Source organism: Hippopotamus amphibius, chromosome 17, assembly GCF_030028045.1.
Source record: "Hippopotamus amphibius kiboko isolate mHipAmp2 chromosome 17, mHipAmp2.hap2, whole genome shotgun sequence".
Classification (NCBI taxonomy): domain Eukaryota; kingdom Metazoa; phylum Chordata; class Mammalia; order Artiodactyla; family Hippopotamidae; genus Hippopotamus; species Hippopotamus amphibius.
Genome location: NC_080202.1, coordinates 56,637,369 through 56,655,761, shown reverse-complemented (window position 1 = coordinate 56,655,761; position 18,393 = coordinate 56,637,369). Strand labels below are relative to the sequence as shown.

The window sequence follows — 18,393 nt, the reverse complement described above, 5'->3', positions numbered from 1 at the left end:
TCCCTTTTGGCTGCATCTCACGAACAAGCCATTGAATTTGCCCTTGGGAAGGGGACACAGGAGTCCCCCATGCTAGAGGGGGACGGGCTGACAGTGGTCGTGGGGGTGGGGAGGGAAGCAGGAGGCCTTGACCCAACAAGGAGCAACAGGGAAGCAGAGTGGTTTCCAGCTGTTCTTCTCCCAGCTGAGTGTGGCAGTGAGAGGGAGCAAGGGAAGGAAGGCTGGGCCCGGAGGCCACTCACCCTCTGCCCTGCCCCTCTCTCCCTGTTACTCCTGGGTGACAATTTTCTTCTAACCACTAGTTGCATGTCTGCCATCTACTGTTCTCAGAAAGGGGCCCATTTGTTGAAATGACCGCGGGGTTCAGGAGCCAGCCCTGACGGCTGGCCTCTCATGTCAGACCCAAGAGTCAGCTCATGTCCTTATCTCTGAGATCGGGCAAGGGATAGCCATGTCCCAGGAGAGCCAAGACGGCCCTCAGTGCACTGTCCTGCCTCCCTGAGAACTCCAGGCCCCTTCCTGGGAGGCGATGGTCATTGGAGGCGGGCGTCCCGGGGGCGGAAATGTCCAGACTCCAGCCCCAGGAATGGGAGCAGCCAGGGGAGACCCTGCTGAGCTGGGCAGGGGAGAGGGCTGTGGCCCCCAAGTGGAGGGCAGGTGGTAAGGCTGAGATGTGGAACATTTGAGCTTTGCCTCCTGTCTGCAGAAGCCCTCCCTGGAAATAAATGAGTGCCACAGGGGGCCCTCACATGTCCCAGAGATTAAGACAAACCGATTCACCGCAAGAAAAACAAGAGCTGAATTCTTGGCGTGACTGTCTAACGCCAAGTCAAATCAGACCCCAGCTCCCAGATAGGGCGGACGTGCCGTAGGCAGGAGCAGCCGGGTCTGAGGCAGCTGTCACTGCGGGCAATGCTCCTATTCAGATGGCAGTAGCACTGGCCCCTGAGACTAAGGCACAGGAGAAAGGATAGGCACAAAGAAAGAAGTAGGGTTTTAAATATCTGAGGGAAAAAAAAAAAAAGAGTTGTTCACTTAGAAGGCGGGGATGGGATTGACAGCCTCGGTGGCCATCAGCCCCCCGTCACTCTTGAGCACTTGAAACGTGGCCGGTCTGAATTGAGATGTGCTGTAAGTGCAAAGTTCACACCAGACTTCAAAGAATTAGTATGAAAAAAGGATGTAAGATATTTCAATAATGTTTTATCCTGATTACACGGCAAAATGATCTTTTGGATATATTGTGTTAAATGAAATGTATATTAAAGTTAATTTCACCTATTGCTTTTTACATTTTTTTGCCTTCTAAACAGCAGACGTTTATAGCTTTCAGTTCTGAAGGTGGGAAATCTGAGGTCTGAGCACCCACATGGTCGGGTGAAGGCCCTCTTCAGGGTCACGGATTCTCGTGTTATCCTCACGTGGTGGAAGGGGTATTGCTATTTTTATTTAATGTGGCTACTAGAAAATTTAAAATTGCAGATAAGGCTTGCATTTGTGGCCCACATTCTAATTCTATCAGACAGCTCTGCCTTAGAAGACTTTTGACTTAGAGCTTTTGAGCCAGGCAGGAGGCCCAGGACCTGGCTTCCTGTCCTGCCCCCAAGGCCTTCCCCTCGCCTGGCACTTGCCTCCCCCTCTGTGGATTGAGGGGTTTGAGACCAATGGATTCCCAACCTCCCTCCAGCGCTGGGACTTCGAGCGGCAGCTCACTCACATGCCCACGCAACACGGGCCACTCACGGCTCCTGGGGCCCGAGGCTGAAGCAGAAGGGCTGATCGGAGCTGAGAGCAGTGTCGCTCCCAGCTCCGAGGCCGCCACGCATGCATGCGTCCAGGCAGCAGGGTGGCAGCCTGGACAGTGTGCCAGGGCTTAAGCTACCCACTCCCTCCTTCAGCTCATGGGGTCCTGCAGGGAGGGGCATTCTCCACCCTGCTGAAGCAGATGGTAGCAACTGCCTCCGTTGCCCAGGGAGCTGTAACCTGCCAGGCTTCCTTCCACATGCTCCCTGATCGGGGCAGGCTTTGCCATCTCAGGAAACTGCCCTCTGTTTGTACAAACGCTCTGCTACCCGACCCCTGGAGCCGAGCTAGCTGGTAACCTCTCTCGCCTTACACTTCCTGGGCCGGTTCAGGAGCCAAGGCGCCTTCACCGACTAGGCGGAGAGGACAAGGGCTGGTGGGGCGGGGAGTTAGGGGATGGGCCTCCTTCTGTCCACAGGTGCTGGGAGAGGTAGGGGCTGCGGCCCCAGGAATCCGGTGGGCAGTTTAGAGGAGGCTCTCTTGGCTGCAAGTCTGCCCAGCAAGCCTGATAACAGGCTGAAGGTTGGCCTGGAGAGAAGCAGGTAACCATGGCTTGCCCAACTAGAGCAGAGCAGGCAGAAAAAGTGCTGGCGATTCCTTCTGGGCCGTTTATAGGGAGCATCTAGAGGAAGCAACTCAAGCAAACCAACCACCCAATCCTGCCCATGTCGAGAGAACAGGGTTTCCCATACGAGGTGGCAAGAGAACAGAGGGGACTGCAGGAGTCCTCAGGTCCTGAGCTGGCTGGGAGGGCAAGGCCAAGGATGCCTTGGCTGTCTGTCCCTCCCTAGGAGTGGTTCCCTTTCCCTAGCCTTGGGCAACAGTGGCCGGCCCCAGTTCCCCTGTGGGACCCGTGCTGGCACAGCCCACACCTCCAGGCCCCAGCAGCGCCTGCTGCACAAGCCATGCCTGCATTCCAGACATCTGCAGTCCACCGTCTGCAGTCCACCCACTCTCACTCACGAACTGCAGGGCCTTGAGGTCTCCCCAGGTTGCCCAAGGGCTCTGGGCCTGTCACCTTGAAGATAATGGCTAGCCTTAATAGCCAGGTGTGGGCAACTGCGGCCCTATTGTGGAGAAGTTCAAGTTTAATGGAGGCGACTTAGCCGTGTCCCTCGCAAGGTCAACAGCCCAGCACAGCGGCTGGGGAGAGAGTTATATTGGCTGTACTGAAGCAGCAGGGGTTCAGCTGCACCAAGCCCCGTTCAATGGTCTGAGGAAGAAAGATTTATCAAACAAACAAAAAAATGAAAGGACGAGTCAGTCTTCAGAGCTAAGGGATAGGCCTTCCTGATCAGTCTTTATTGCCAGGAAATTGGAAAGCACACAGCACAGCTCATTAGACTCTACCTGTTGTCCTAATGATGTTGCTTAGACCTACCTAGCAGGACTCAGCTCTGCGGAGGGAAGAGGGAAGAGGCAGAGGGGCTGCCGAGAGAAGAGAGACGGCTGGCTGTGAATGAAGTGTCTGCTCACCTCTCAGCTGTGTTGGCCCCACCAGCTCCATGCACAGCACCCTGGACCTGGGCTCAGGCTGTGTGGCCACAGTGAGAAGAGCCTGCTCCACAGATGCAGTCCTGGCTAGGCAGGAGCTCCCTCCGCGAGGCCCCAGGTCAGGCCGAGACAGGGCTCGGGTGTGAAGGGGGCCTACGGGCAGCAGTGGAGGGGGGAGCATGGTGTTCTAACGCCAGCTCCATCTGTGGGGGAGCGAAGCGAAGGACATTCATTTGTCAAGGGGCTACTAGGTATGAAGCCCTCTGCATGTCAGAGGACCAGATGACCCCGTCTTCCAGGGGATGACCCCTACCTGCCTTCCCTTGCAAGATGAGTGAGAGCTAACGAACATCACCAGCTTTCAGGGACCAGTGACCTGCCCGTTGTAACTGCGCTGCCTCCTGCCAGAAGGTCTCTGGGAAAAGTTCAGCCTAACAGAAAGAAAGTGGTTCTTTTCCAAGGGGTTATTCAACTGCAGACTGAGAGTGAGGACACACTGTGGCAGCTAACGGAGGTGAACCAAACCATCTGCTGAAAACAGAGACCACAGAGAAGCAAGGCTCCCCTTTCCAACACGATTAAAATCACCGCAGTGGGGGCGGCCGAGGGAGGAAAGCAGTGCCCCCTGCCCCGGAGCTCCGCAGGTCTCAGCCCCAGTGCGACACAGCCTCTGAGAGAGCCACCAGGATCCTGCCCCCAAAACAAAAGCAACAGAACCAAACTTTAGCAGCTCAAAAAGGTCGGATAAACGGTTCCCACAGGTGTTCCATCAGTATTCATCAGCTGAGGTTATTTTTTAACTTGTACCAGCTAACAATACGGTTCACAGGGCCTTTACTGTGCCAGACGGTGCTGACACGGAGGGAGGACCCCAGCAGCGAGGGGCAGCGAGGGGCATTGAGGCCGTGCTAGTCGCTTATGCGTTCCCGCCTGTGCGGAGTCTGCAGCATCTCACAGAAGCACAGGCCAGACTCGTCCAGTTGGCATTGTCAGGATGTGCAAAGTCTCCAATTTGTTTCTTTGCTTTGGAACATCGATAAATTTTATAGCTAAATCTGGTTTCCATCTCCTCTATAGCAACAAGCGTCTTCCAAAACAAAAAAAAGAGAACCAACACATATTTTTGCTATCTTTGGACATTTTCCTAGACCTCTGAAGGTTCCAAGCTTCTCAAAGCTGCAGACAGCAACGTGCTGTTTAGAAATCTGTGATCAATTAGCTTTTATGCATAATTGATGCTGAGTGTGTGAAAGATCAGCATCGCCACGGAGATGACAGTGAACAGGCAGAGCACAGCCCCCACCTTGGCGTCCTTGGAGCTGGGTGTCCTCTCCTGGGCGGGGGCAGGGGGAGGCCATCGCCTCAGCTGTGGGAGACAAGACCAGCGAAAGCTCAGGGCCACTGTGGGTGGACGGGTGCACTGCCACCATAGGCTGTGACCTCTCAGCCACAGTGAAGGGCTCAGGTTGCCACCAGAGGAAAGAGATGGAACCAAGCCCGGCCATGTTTCATTTCAAATAGGGAATCCAAGAATTCTCACCTAGTTAAATGGAAAACTGGAGAGTACGGCAAAACAATGCATATGGAAAGAAAAAACCAGGAGACTGTCGAGCCCCACCTGCCTTATGTTCTTTTTTCCCAACAGAACCAGCAGAGTTAAGGGTGACAAACTCAGCCAAATCATGTCTTTCCCTTCCAAGGTTCAGCATTAATCCTCTAAGTCTGTATGTACAGCTTTTTACCTGGTGGAGCTTTGACGTCTAACGTTTCTGCAGCTCAAGACCATCACCACCCAACAGGTAAGAAAATAAAACCCATTAACACAGCAGCCCCAAGCACATTCTAAACATGCAGACTCCACTGAGCTTCCCCTCCTTCTCTCTGGATCTGGGGAGACAGAAGACTCTTCCAGGGTCAAATCCTGCTGACCGCACCACAGTTCATCCTGCGGGAGGGACGAGAGCCAAACGGCTGGACAGACCCACCCAAAACAAAGCCACTGTACACAACCCTTCCTCACACCTGCAGACCTCCCCGCCCTCCGCTCCCCAGGAAGGAAGGACCGGGCGGCTCTGCAGTTTCATTCTGTGACCCCATCCAGTGAAGAGTGCAGCTCCCTGGGCCTGAACCTGAACCCGTTCCCATGAGACGCCACAGTCGCTTCCCAGGCATGAGGACAGGATGAGGTCCTGCTTCTGGTGTCCTGTTCCCCATGACACAGCCTGTTTAAAGTCCAGGGATTCCAGGTGAAGGGACATGCGAGCTAAGCGAGGCCTTGGCCCTGCCAGGTCTGTCTTCTTAGGTAAATATGTGCTTTTAATACCAAACAAGTCTTGTCACGGCCTCACTGGCTGGCAACAGTCACTACTACTCAGAGCAGCCAGCAAGGGACACTATGTGGAGGGGAATTTCTGGGGTGTTTCTTTCCCATGAGAATGAGAAAGCTTGGAAAATCTTCAGTCAAAATGATCTACTCGGGATTCCCCCCTGCCCCTCCCCCCATGCCAGCACTCTAAAGAGCGTAGCAAGTGCTGGAAGGACCTACTGTGAGCAAGACAAAGGGCCACCTTCCCAGATGAGCACAGACGGAGCTCCTCCAGCCCCAGCCCGAGCCCCACAGTGCCACGGACACTGGCACAAGCAGGCTGGAGGACCACTCTTACAGTGGGGCCTCGAACCGGGCTCCTGACACTGGAGGACACCCCAGCGGTGGCTGCAGCCCAGGTCAGCGTGAGAACAAGGTGAGGGAGATGCAGAACCTTGGACCACAGCCCTGGTGCTGCCAAGGGCACCGAGGAGCTGGACAAGGGTGAGGAAAAGGATGAAAGCCCCCGGCGCTCCCCCAGCCCCCTGGGAACACTGAACCGGGCCCTCAGGACCAAAATCCAGGACCTCGACCTAAGATCGTCTGCACTGTATCTTAAGAAGGACGCAGGGGTAGAGGAAAAAGATACCCCTAAACTGTATGGCACAGATGGTGAAACTTTCAATTAAAAAAAAAAAGATCAGCTTCCTGAGGCTCTTTGACATAAAGCAAATTCTAGGGGGAGAAGAGCTCTTATCTCTGAGTGTCTCGAGAGCCTCTGCCAGCGCTCAAGTCTAACAGCCACGTCTGATCTGTCTTCCCACCACTTTCTCCTAACCTCCGCGACTCCCTCTGCAGTTCACTGGGAAAACAGAGGAACCGTTGAGCCCACAGTGGGCTTCACACATCTCATGTTTAAGTCACTTTTATTCCTTGCTTTCGGACTCTGTTTTTGTGACTTCTATGAGTGATGCTATAATAGAAAAACGAGTGACTAAGAAAAAATAAAGGTTAAGGAACGAAACTGATTAAAATAGAGTGGCATCTAAAAGCTACTGTTACTTTAGAAACAGTGCCTCTAACATGTCTATCAGGCAACAGACACACCCACGCTGCCAGGAAGCCGGGATCTACGTGACGTGACAGGACTGTGCAGCAAGCTTCCTGAGGAGAGAGCTGGGACCAGACGTGAATAAGGGCGTGGAAAGAATGGGCACAGTATCCAGCATCTTTGCCTTTTAATATAAGATTTGTTTTCATCATTTCTGAGTGTAACATATTTCTTCTAAAAATAGAGCTCTTTGCTTGTTCTGAAACTTCTTAACTTCCACGTGGAGGTGAAGGGGAATAAGGCCGACTGTACCTCGGGGGCGGCACCGCCAATGTTTCCTAGTCGTGGACAAACTCTTAAAGGGCTTCTGGATGCTCACAGCAGGGGTGAGCTCATTTCAAATCCACGGTGCTGAAGAAACACGACAGAACACTCCCAGCCCCGATCTGTGCCTGGTGTGGACCCCATCAACACGTTACTGACCAATGGCTCACATGACACCAGATGGCGGGGGCCCCTCCTCCAGCAGGGACGGACACAGGACGCTGCACACATTTACCAGAAGATGACAGGGTGCCCTTCCAGCACACTGGTTAAGAATGGAAGTGTACAAACACACGAGACATAGGAACGCAGGGCTGAGGATGCTGTACTCCTGCCCTGGGCCAATGCGGACCTGGATTTAATATCATGGAACCTGCTGGGGTTTCCTCACAATACAGATTAGGAGTCAGAAGCTCCCCCTGCCCCCGAAGAGGAGCCTGGTTAGCTCCTGAATCCAAAGATGCCCTTGATGTATCCAGTGAGGCCACTCTTGGTCTTCTGCTCCAACTTGTCCTCAAGCGGTGGGAAAGCCACGTGGTTGAGGGCCAGGTCAAAGAACAAAGGCTTGCACGGGATGGGCTGGAATCCCGGGGGGAAGTGCACGAGGTTGGCTTGCTTGGTGACAAGGGAAGGATCCAGGCAGAATGTCTCAAACCGTTCCACCAGGGGCTGCAAGTCAAACCAAAGGCAGGCACGCAGACGTTAATCCCGGCCCACTGGTGGGACGCTCACTACGGGCCAAGCACCTGGCTCAGGGCCTGCGTGTGCAATCTCACCCCACCCCCACAAACCTCCTCTGAGGGGCCGCCATGTCCTCAGCTTACAGCGGACAGTCACTGAAACCTAGAGAGGCTGAGAGAGGCGGGCTGGGACTGGGGTACAAGCCTGCGGGATGTCCGAGTCAGAGCTCCTAGCCAGGGCACACAGCAACTTCCTAATTTTCATTTGGGACCATCTAGATGATACATAACAAACCTTACATAAGCAGCTTTCAGGTCCTGAGTAAAAGAAGGGAGGAAGGGAGGGTGTTTCCTTAGAAATGAAGGGTCCTCTCTTCTACAAATGAGTACACATTCCTAGCAAGCTATGAATCCTCTTTATTCCTCAAAAGCCAATCCCAGACTCACCGTATTGTCCTTGACTTGGGAAGAGGTCTCTGTTTGGTGGGAGTCGTTTGTATCTGAAAGTTTCACAGGATTCAGTAAGAACAGGGACTTAATACACTACGGTCACAAAAGACACCTATCACACATCTGGGTTCTAAATCCTAAGAGCAAAGGTAGCCAATCTGTGGGGAGTTAGCCCTCTCCCTCCTGGGTCCAAACTCAGCAGAGAGGTAGTGCAGATAACAGACGACTAACCCCAGGACCAATGCAGTCAGCCCAGCGAAGTGAGCACGGTTGAATGCAAGACACTAACAGACAGAAGGGACAGCGTAACAGCGTTTCTCTAAATTCTTCCACATAACCTGATGCCTTAATGGGGCAGAAAGAATGGCAGGAAAAAACTAAAATCTTATAGATGAACCAAAACAACCCCCTTCAATCTTAAAACAGTGGCACAGGGGTGGGGAAGAAGAGGAGCAGTGAGAAGATGGGCCGCAGGGAGCAGGCAGGAGGCTCACCCAGGATCGCAGCTGCCTGCAGAGAGCACTTTTCTGACCTCACTTGTGTGATGAGCTCTTGCACATCGGGCAGGTCCTGTAACAACGTGGAAAACACGGACTTGTGAGCTGGGGCCAGGCCAGAGAAGTGCTCCACACTAACCTGAGCTGAGCGACCCCATTGGTATTCTCATGGATTTTAGACTTTTTAAATGGTTCTCCCTGTTAAAAAAAACAACACACAAAAACTAGCCTGTTTCAAAGGGGGAAACCTATGCCACGGCTTAAGTACCCGGAAATAACAGAGATGACAGTGACAATATCAATACACTCACCACACCAAGTGCGCGACGTGCCAGGAGCTGCTCTAAGCAGCTCACACAATTGTGAACTTCATCTCCGTGATAATCCTGAGACAGTGTGTACTTGCATTTTACACACAAGAACACTAAAGCACAGAGGGGCCAAAGAACCCGTTCAGCCCCATTCCCAGCGGCGGCAGGGCAGGGATTCAGAACTAGGCTGGCCGGCTCCAGGGCCCAAGCCCCTATCCGCTGACCCCTTCCTCGAGGGCGATGCCATTCTCCTGCCTCAGCCTCTTACTCGGCAAATCTGGGAAGACCTGCCTAGGTCTGGGTACTGCTGAGTCCCCCACGCCTCTGTTCCTTGACACCCTGCCCCCAAACCACCCGGCACACTAGGTGAGAGGGGCTTCTGTGAAACACTTCTTACGTCGCTCTGGAGATAAACCATCCACACTGGTCTGTCCCCACATTCCGAAGACACCCCAGCCCATGATACCGCCACACGGGTCACCCCACCCTCTGCCCACACCAACCTCCCAGCGACTCCTTCCCGTTTCCCTGCCTTCACTCTCTTCCTTTTGTATTCACAGGTGGCTCCTATGCGAGTCTTGTGGCTGCGGCAAAACCACAATCTCTCTGAAGGCAGAAACCAGATTTCTCCTTCACCCCCGAGCCCAGGGCTGTTCCAAGCAGACATGACAGCCTGAGAGCAGGCGCTCTCACACTGGCTGTGACAAGGTTAGTAACAGTAACCTTAGCCTGCTTTTCTAAACAGTCTCTACTTGTCAAATATACATGGATTCCTTGGACCAGTGCTTTACGAACCTCTATAATCTCACAGCAGTTCGCAAGCTTAAAAAGCTAGCTGTCATTCAACAATCAGTAAAATAAACCAGATCAGCAAGTGAGCTTTGAGGTGTACCCAAATCACCTGGGGGGGGGGGGGGTCTTGCTAAAATGTACTTTTTGACTCAGTAGGCCTGGGGTGAGGCCTTAGAATCTGCATTTCTAGCCAACTCCCAAATGCCGCTGCTGCCGGTCCAGGCACACACTGTGTAGGGAGGCTACACCCATGGTTCTCAATCTGGCTGCATATGAGAATCACTGAGGAGCTTAAAAAACCCCAACGCTCATACCAGACCCCACACCAATTAGAACCAGCATCTCTGAGGGTGGAACCTAGACATCCACCTTTTAAAAATCTTTCCAGGCAATTCCAACACGTGGCCAAGTCTGAGAACAGCACTTCAGGGCTGCCTTAACCAGAGGCCGGCTTCCCTCTCGGTACCCGAGTCCTCTTGGGGCCTGGGTCGCTGCCATGAGTTACCCTCTGCAGCTCCCGGGCACTGGGATGCACCACAGCCCGTGCTGACCGGACTGAGAAGGCAATGTAGCCTCACAGCAAAGCTGCTCAGGGCTTGGAAACACAGAGAGGCCAACGGCTCACCTTTAGGCTATTCTTGAAGGCTCCTGCGTCAGAATTCACTTCATCTGCGTATTTCAGGACCCTGTCGTACAGGACAAGGGCTTCGCTCCACTTCTTCACCAGCACATAGGACTGAGCGATGAAGAAACACCTGATGGGAAAGGAAAGAGCCACAGTGTTCTTAAGCAACAATCGCCCAAGATCAAGGCTTTCCTTGCTGTTTCGGCTCCACAAATTGTAAAGTTTCTTAACCTCAGGATCACTGCCTGAGATGGGGGATCCCACCGTTCTCACTGTTCTAGTTCCCCAGGCTAACCTGCGGACTCGTTCCCGAAATCAGAGCTGAAAGTGTAGTTCCAAAGCTGACCCACTGTCTTTCACTTACTGCTGACTCTACAGAAAAGGGGCAATTCCCAAAAGGCACAGGAAGAAGCTGGAGACAGGCAGGAAGGAGGGATGTTGCCTAGATATAAATCCCGCCCACCACCGCCCACACATCTAGGTCACAACTGCTCACCTCTGTTCATGTCTTTCAAAAACCAAATCCAAAGAAACCTCTTCCTAACAGAAATTACGCCGCTGGGATCAACAGAGCCTGAGCGCTGCTGGCCTTTGACAGGAGCCAGAGAGCACTGGGGTGTGTGGGCCAGAAATGGGCAAAAACACTCAGGGCTCTACTGAGCCTTCTGTATGGACCCCATCTGCTACACAGCCCACTCCCAAGTAACAAACAGTGTGGTCCACGTAAGAAACTGAGAGGCTGAGCGTTCTCCCAATTCAGTTCAGGTTCCCTGAATCAGCGGCTCTGGTTCTAAGTAACCCCTTTTCCAACACCTGTCTCTTTTCCACTGGGAGGAAGGAGGAAAGAGAAAGGAGAAGATGGTAACGTACGTGCGCTCCTGCTCCTCCAACCGATCCAAAGAGCTAAGCTGCACTGGGAACTCCCAGCCACAACCTGAAACCTCCCTTGAACATGCTGGGCTCACTGCTCTCTGATCACACTGTTGGCAACCCAACCCTCCAGGGACACGCTCCCGAGGCTCCTAGAACCACCAGATGGTAGAGGAGAGCCCTGTCCATCCCATGGGAACTTACCTGTAGGCCTTGTAGACCAAAGTTTTGAGGCCTATCTCTTTCTGGAAGGCTCTGTCCTCCTCTAAGCCAGGAAGCTGGAGCAATTCCACCAGATTCTGCACAAGAAATGCCACAAGAAAATTCATGAAGAGGAGGCCTCACACTGAGTGTTTGATGGAAGACTTGTAAGAACAGACATGGGCAAAACAAATGAGCCTAGGCTTCAAATAATGGGGAAAAGTCTGTGACGAGTGACTCGGCAGCGGTCACACCTGGTGTCACCTCCACCCTCCTCTCTGACACTGAAAGCCCACGTGTCCTTTATCTCTGTCACACTTCACCTCCTTCAGAGACTTCTTGGACCCACTCAGCTAGAGGGGATCTCTCCGGCTCTGAACTCTCGTTTCAGACGGCCCAAGCGTGTGGCATCTACACAGACGCCTTGTCTGTGTGCCGGGGTCTCACAAGCGTACTCACTGACGAGCTCCCGGTGGGCTGAGGCAGTGTGGCCTCAGGCCCCAGGACGCTCCACAGCACGCGGGAGGCCACCCTGTGCAGGGGAAGTGCTCAGCGAACACCTGTGGGTTACCAGTGTCTACACACCAACATGTCTGAATATCGGGCTCACGGATGGCTGAACTGGCATGAAAACAAGACCTCTGTCTTTTACCGAGACACTAACAACTCCTGGCTGTCACAGCCTTTTCACTACGCAAAGCTCAGTCATTTTGCGTCCAACACACACACAGGACAGGCTCTTGCGTTCCCGGCCCTCCAGGGTCACCTGCAGAATGATGTCATAGAGCCGGATCAGGTCCTGGGGCCGGGGGGAGCGCTTGCTGTCATCCTCTGGCGGCTGCTGCAGCAGTGCCTTCTGCAGCCCTTTAGCCATGTTCTCATTCCGCTTGATCGCTGTTGACAGCTTGATGTAAGTCAGGTAGCTGGAATGGACCACATGTCAGCTCAGGTTACGCTCAGGGAAGCTGATGATCTGCGAGGAGCACTGGACCACAAGCTGGGACTGCCCCATGGGTGTGTGGGGGTGAGGGCGTGTCATATCGCAGGGCTGTCAGGCCTGGGCCGCAAGCTCCAAGGGCCTTTAATTCTGGCTGCTGTTCAATGAACAACTTGCAGGGGACCAGTATGAGACCTTAAGACAAAATCTGATTTTAACTTGAATTATACCCTCTGTATCTTTTTTAAAGAGCCAGAGAGCTGTTAATTTCAGAGGACACTGCTGGTCCTTAACATGGCTGATGGATGCTCCTGGAACAAGGACTAGTTACCTGCCTGGCCCACAGTATAAGGACAGCACACTCACAAGACAGCTGCTCCTGCTCATCTGATGACCTCAGAGAACACTGAGGGGCAGGCTCTTTGGAGGGTTATGCATATTAAACGTGCATGTACTGGAAACTACACACCATGCCCGCTCATTTTAACTGTACCATCTGAAAAGTCCTTTAATGTCTGGGGATTAAAAACATGGTAACTACAGATACAGAGAATGGACTGGAGAACTCGAGGTATGGGAGGGGGCGGGGGGGTGAAGGGGAAACTGAGACGAAGCGAGAGAGTAGCACAGACATATATATACTACCAACTGTAAAATAGATAGTCAGTGGGAAGTTGTTGTATAACAAAGGGAGTCCAACTCGAGGATGGAAGATGCCTTAGAGGACTAGGGCGGGGAGGGTGGGGGGGACTCGAGGGGGGGGAGTCAAGGAAGGGAGGGAATACGGGGATATGTGTATAAAAACAGATGATTGAACTTGGTGTACCCCCCAAAAAAATAATAAAAAAAAAAACAAGTGCAAAAAGATAAATATAAAGAAAAATTGACAAAACTACAGACAAAAAAAGCAAAAAAAACCATAAAAAAAAACATGGTAACTATTTAAGTCTGCTTAAGAAATGTTCAGCCCTTTAGATCTCTGTCTTACTGTGGTGAAAGCTGGAGGCATCCCTGGGATAGGGAGGATATAAAAGAGCCTGGGGACAGGAGATACAGCTGAGGTCAGGGGCTCCACAATGAACCAGGGGGGTTGAGAGACTGTCAAGTTCCGAGTGCTGACCTCCTAGCGTTTTTCTCCTACTCGGCTTCCAGAATAAGAGCAGGCTGGTATATTCTGAGGATCTGAGCAGCCCAACAAAAAACCCTTCAAGATTCCGGAGTCGGGGTCCTTGGTGGAAGGGCAGAGCCAGCACGCCTACAGTGAAGCCACAGCTGATGAGCTTCACGCAAGTGTGCGGAGCTCCCAACAGACCAGTCATAGTCTTTAACAGGAGAGGATGAACAAGGATCACCAGATACTAGAGGGAAATCTCTAATAAGACAGAAGAGGCCAAGACTGAGAGGGAAAAAAAAGGCAACTTGGAAGAACCAGACTTTTGCAGGGAGAAGAAAACTTTAGACAATTATTATTAGTAATTTCAGAAAGATAAGTGAAGACTTTGTGGTTGTGACGTCAGAATGAGACACGATTTTAAAATAATACTAAAAAAACATAAACAAGCTCTTAGAAATTAAAATGGCATCGGAAATGAGAAGGCCTGTGTAGGAGTCAGATGGGAGGCCAAGGGGGTCAGAGTTCATCCAGAGCAGGAGTGGACTCGCTGAGAGAGGGCTGCAGGGAAAAGTGGTAAGAAATGCCGAATGCCAAAAATCAAGAAGCAGCAACATACACGTGTCATTTAGAGACATGGAGGTAAATACCAAAAGCATTTCTTAAAAGAATTAAAAGTGGCTGCTTCTGAGAAATGGGAGGAAAGGTCATGAGATGGATTTCCCTAAAGCTTTGCAGAAAAATCAGATTCGCAAAACGAAGTAACTATTACTCAGAGTAGTATAGGAATGTGTTACATCTTTATTAAAACACAAGTTTTACTATTAATAAAATACAAGAGCTACCTGATTCCTGACTTCAATTTACCCCAAAGATGCTCCTCTGATCCTAACTGATCATGATCCCAATTTTAGCTACATATGGAAGTAGGATGACGGGTCCAAGGGTAAGGGGGCTTCACAACTTGAGAGTTTCCTGAGTCCTTCTGCAGCTCGCTGGGTCTTTCAAGTTAGAAAGTTGATCAACTCCTGCCTCTGCCTCTTTGCGGCTGTCAACTACCAACACGTCCCCTAACCTCCCGGAGCCTCATCTTTCTCATGGGGTTGCTGGGACAGAAGGCAGCTAAGGACCCTTCTTGCCACATCCAAGTCACCTGGCGTCGATCTGACATTCGCGTGACACCAAATTCCCTAAGAACGGAGATGAAGGCAGGGAGAGGAGTTTTTGTGACTTCTTTTTTAAAAAGAAAAGGGAGGGGGGCAGGGAAATGACTGAAAATATTGCCAGGTTCACTAAAAAGTTATAGGCAGTGACTAAGAAATTAAAATTTCAAGGTCACATGGAAAGAGAATCTGATGGGAAGTGGAGTTTTATTTCTCCCCAGGAAGTTCAAAAACTGTCATTCTTCCTTCACCCTTTCTTCTGTGAAACAAAATTATCTACCTTTTAAAAAATTTAAACTTGACAAGGAGATTTAAAAATACATACGAAAGAGCAAAGGGACAAAAATAGTCAAGATGTGCCTGAGGAGAAACCTGGTGGGAAAACTTGCTAGACCAGATACCAAGACTTGTGACAAAGTTATAGTAAATCACTGTGCTGGTGTCAGCACAGACAATAAATCAGTGGAGCAGCAGAGAGTCCAGAAAAAGAACTCGCAAGGGGAAAATGGAATGTGCGCCTGCAGATCAGCAGGGAAAGGACACAACAGTCAATTGTACACTGGAACAATCCATTATCCTTATGGAAAAAGGTGAAGCAGATCCTCACTGCACTCAAAAATAAACTCGAGATGGAATTAAACAAGTTGAAATTGAACTTAAATGTGAAAGAGACAATGTACCACATTCAGAACGCAGAGGAGAGTCACTCTAGGAGCTTGGCATAGGAAGGACAGCGGTTAGCTCCAGAAGAGGGGGAGGAACCAACAAGGCTGGGGCCACAGGGAGCTTCAAAGTTATTGGTTGTATTCCAGTTCTTATGCTGTGTAAAAATTTTTAATTATATGTATATTAGAATAATATACAAATGCAAACCTCATGATAAAATGTGTATAGATGATGCATTCATATGTATCAATAAAATATAAATTATAATGTACATGAACTTTATACATACTCTTTTGTTCCAGTGATATATCACACAATATTAAAAAGTAAAAAAAATCACAAACCTTACCTGTGCAGATACTGAAGATTAGATACCTTCCCCGATTCCCCTTCAAGGGTATAATCTCTCTGTTTCTGCAGAAAGTGAAAAGGTAAAGATAAAGTGGCTGATTCTATCCTTGGCTCTGACCACCTCATTCTACATGTGGTCCCTAAAGTGCCCTGGGACACAGGCACAGACTCTAGTAAGTTAAGGGTCCTCAAATATCAGAGATCTACTGGGCATATTCTAGAATGACAGGGTCACTCAGTTGCCACTGACATCTAAAAACCAGACTTGAATAAGAGAACTCAGAGTAATGGCCAGTAAGGCTTCCTGTCCACTGTGTCCAGGGTCCAGACCCAAAGCTTTAAGGCAGACACTCCATGGTCCATGGCTCCATTTTAGGACCCGTGTTTTAAACCTAAGTTCAATGCCTTGTGCTATCAGCTCTTGTCTTTGTGGCTGGCTGAATAATGGCCCCTAAAGATGCCCACATCCTAAAAGGAACCTGTGAAGACGTTACCTTACATGGTAAGAGACCTTCCAGATGTGATGAAGTTGAGGACCTCTTAATTAGCCTGGGTTATGCAGGTGGGCCCAACACAAACACAGGCTCCTTACAAGAGGGAGGCAGCAGTGTCAACAATATAGAGAAGACACTGGGGCTGAAGCGGAGGTCAGACAGGAGAGAAGATGCTATGCTGCAGGCTTTGAAGATGGAGGAAGGGGCCACAGGCAAGAAACGTAGGAGGACTCTATGAGCAGGAGAATGCATTCTCTGGAATTCTGGAAATGGATTCTCCCCTAGAGCTTCCAAAAGAAATACAGCCCTACAAACTTATTTTAGACTTCCAACCTCCAGGACTGTAAGATAATACATTTGTGTTGTTTGTAGCCACTAAGTCTGGGGTAATGTTACAGCAGCAACAGGAACACCTTGCTGTCACCATGTTCATTACACTCTGGGAGGTGTCTGCTGAATTCAGCTGCTGTGAACTCAAAGTGAGTGATGGAGGCTGGGGCTCTATATGCATCTGCTAAATGAATGAAGGAATTATATATATTATATAATTATATATGTACATTATATATATAATATTATATAATATAAAAAGGCAGCTTAATGGGAGGGGGAAACAAGTGACTGCAGCCCAACATATATTTATTGAACATTTCATACAGAAGGTACTGTGGCAGATGATTAAAGAAATATACAGCTGCTTTTAATATACTTATAATCTTAAGAATAATATAACAAAAAGGTGAATATAAAACAACACACAAAGTGTTAAAAGGCAATGCCTGATTAACTATCAAACAAAAATCACAGCTGCAAGTATCAGATATTCATCACTGGAGAGATGTGGGTGAGGATGGTGAGTTATGAGCCACACCTTGAAAGGTGAAAAGGGAGAAGCCAGGTGTGAGGAGAGGGGGAAAGGACAACAGTGTAAGCAATGCACTGCAGCTGGACAGGCATAACAAGAAGACGGCGCCGTGAGTACAAGAGCCTGAGGCGGAAGACTCAGAGGGAAGTGGTCAGTATGACGCTGGAGACAGAGGCTAGAAACACCCAGGGGAGGCTCATACACCAGCTCAAGGAGTCTGAACTGTATTTGCTAGACCAGTGGTGTCTAAAGTAGGGTACACACAACCCTCAGGGTATGGGTATAAGAAGAAAACTAGAACTTCTTATAACTATCTCAATTCTAAAAACTTTATTTTAATGCATTTTCTATATCACAGATCAGTTGAATAATAAGGTATATAATATACAAATAAATGTATCAGAGGTAAATGCTCAATTTTACTTATGGGGTGCATGATCATAAAAGTTTAGAGACCACTGCTCTAGACCTCAGAGAATCGCTGGGCTTTTCACAAGTAGACAGTGAAGTAGAATCTAGAAAGATTCAATCTGTTCTTCTGGCAAAAAGGCCTAGAAAACCAAACTGAAACCAAGATAGGAAAAGCAATCAGGAGACTCCTGTGGTAATTCAGGAATAACATAAATGACTCATTAGAAACAGGTGGAATGGACAAGGGGCGAGAGAAATTACAAAGGGAGAATAAATAGGGTTTTTGGTGACAGGGAAGAAAGACAAAATGCTTCTGAGGTTTTCAGCCCAGATGCCTGAATGAATCACAGTGATATTATTAGAGAAAGGGACCACTGGAGGAATCTACCCAGAGGTGTGAACTTGAGACCGAAGGCTTAACAGGTCACACGTGAAACCATCAGGAGAAACAGGATGGAGAGGAAAGAATTTCTCAACCTGATGGAGCCCAAAGAGGCTTCTGTTGTTCTTCAGCCAATCACCACACCTAAACACAACGGTGGCTCAGAGTCAAGGTGCGGGGAATCTGACACACAGACTGAGGAGGACCTCAGTCCAGAGCAAGAGCCGGCGGCTCAGCTGAGAGTCCTACCTGATCTGGCTTGAGCTCTTCCCGAACAGCCTGGATGGCATCCCGACACTCACTGAGCATGGATTCAAACAGACGTTCCTTGGTTTCTTCACTTTCAGCCTAAACAAGGGCAGGAGATAAAAGATCTTCTTTCGAGTGAGCCACAGTGCTCTGACGGGAGGAGGGCATCACAGCGCTTTGATTCCTCCATTAGACGTGAGTAAAACACACATTCAAGCAAAACGCCCCAAGTCAGAGATCATTTCAATTGTTACTATTCCCCACCGTATACGATTTTTCTTATGGTTTTATTCATTATTTATATGGATATGAGAAATATATACACATAAATATAAAGTGAACATACTGAAAAAGTATCTTT

At 50.0% G+C, this 18,393-nt stretch overlaps 1 protein-coding gene across 3 annotated transcripts in view; it reads right to left on the bottom strand.

Annotated features, from left to right (window-relative positions):
* Positions 1–6,823: 6,823 nt before the first annotated feature.
* Positions 6,824–18,393, bottom strand: part of SRP68 (signal recognition particle 68) — a 31,344-nt gene continuing 19,774 nt past the window's right edge. For all 3 annotated transcript variants that reach the window (XM_057714888.1, XM_057714890.1, XM_057714889.1), the window contains 8 exons: positions 18,033–18,131; positions 15,630–15,694; positions 12,170–12,326; positions 11,407–11,501; positions 10,333–10,462; positions 8,602–8,677; positions 8,105–8,157; positions 6,824–7,646 (listed from right to left, as the gene is read on the bottom strand). In XM_057714888.1, coding sequence (XP_057570871.1) covers positions 7,419–7,646; positions 8,105–8,157; positions 8,602–8,677; positions 10,333–10,462; positions 11,407–11,501; positions 12,170–12,326; positions 15,630–15,694; positions 18,033–18,131 — 903 coding nt within the window. In that variant the 3' untranslated portion in view covers positions 6,824–7,418. The remainder of the gene's footprint in view (positions 7,647–8,104; positions 8,158–8,601; positions 8,678–10,332; positions 10,463–11,406; positions 11,502–12,169; positions 12,327–15,629; positions 15,695–18,032; positions 18,132–18,393) is intronic.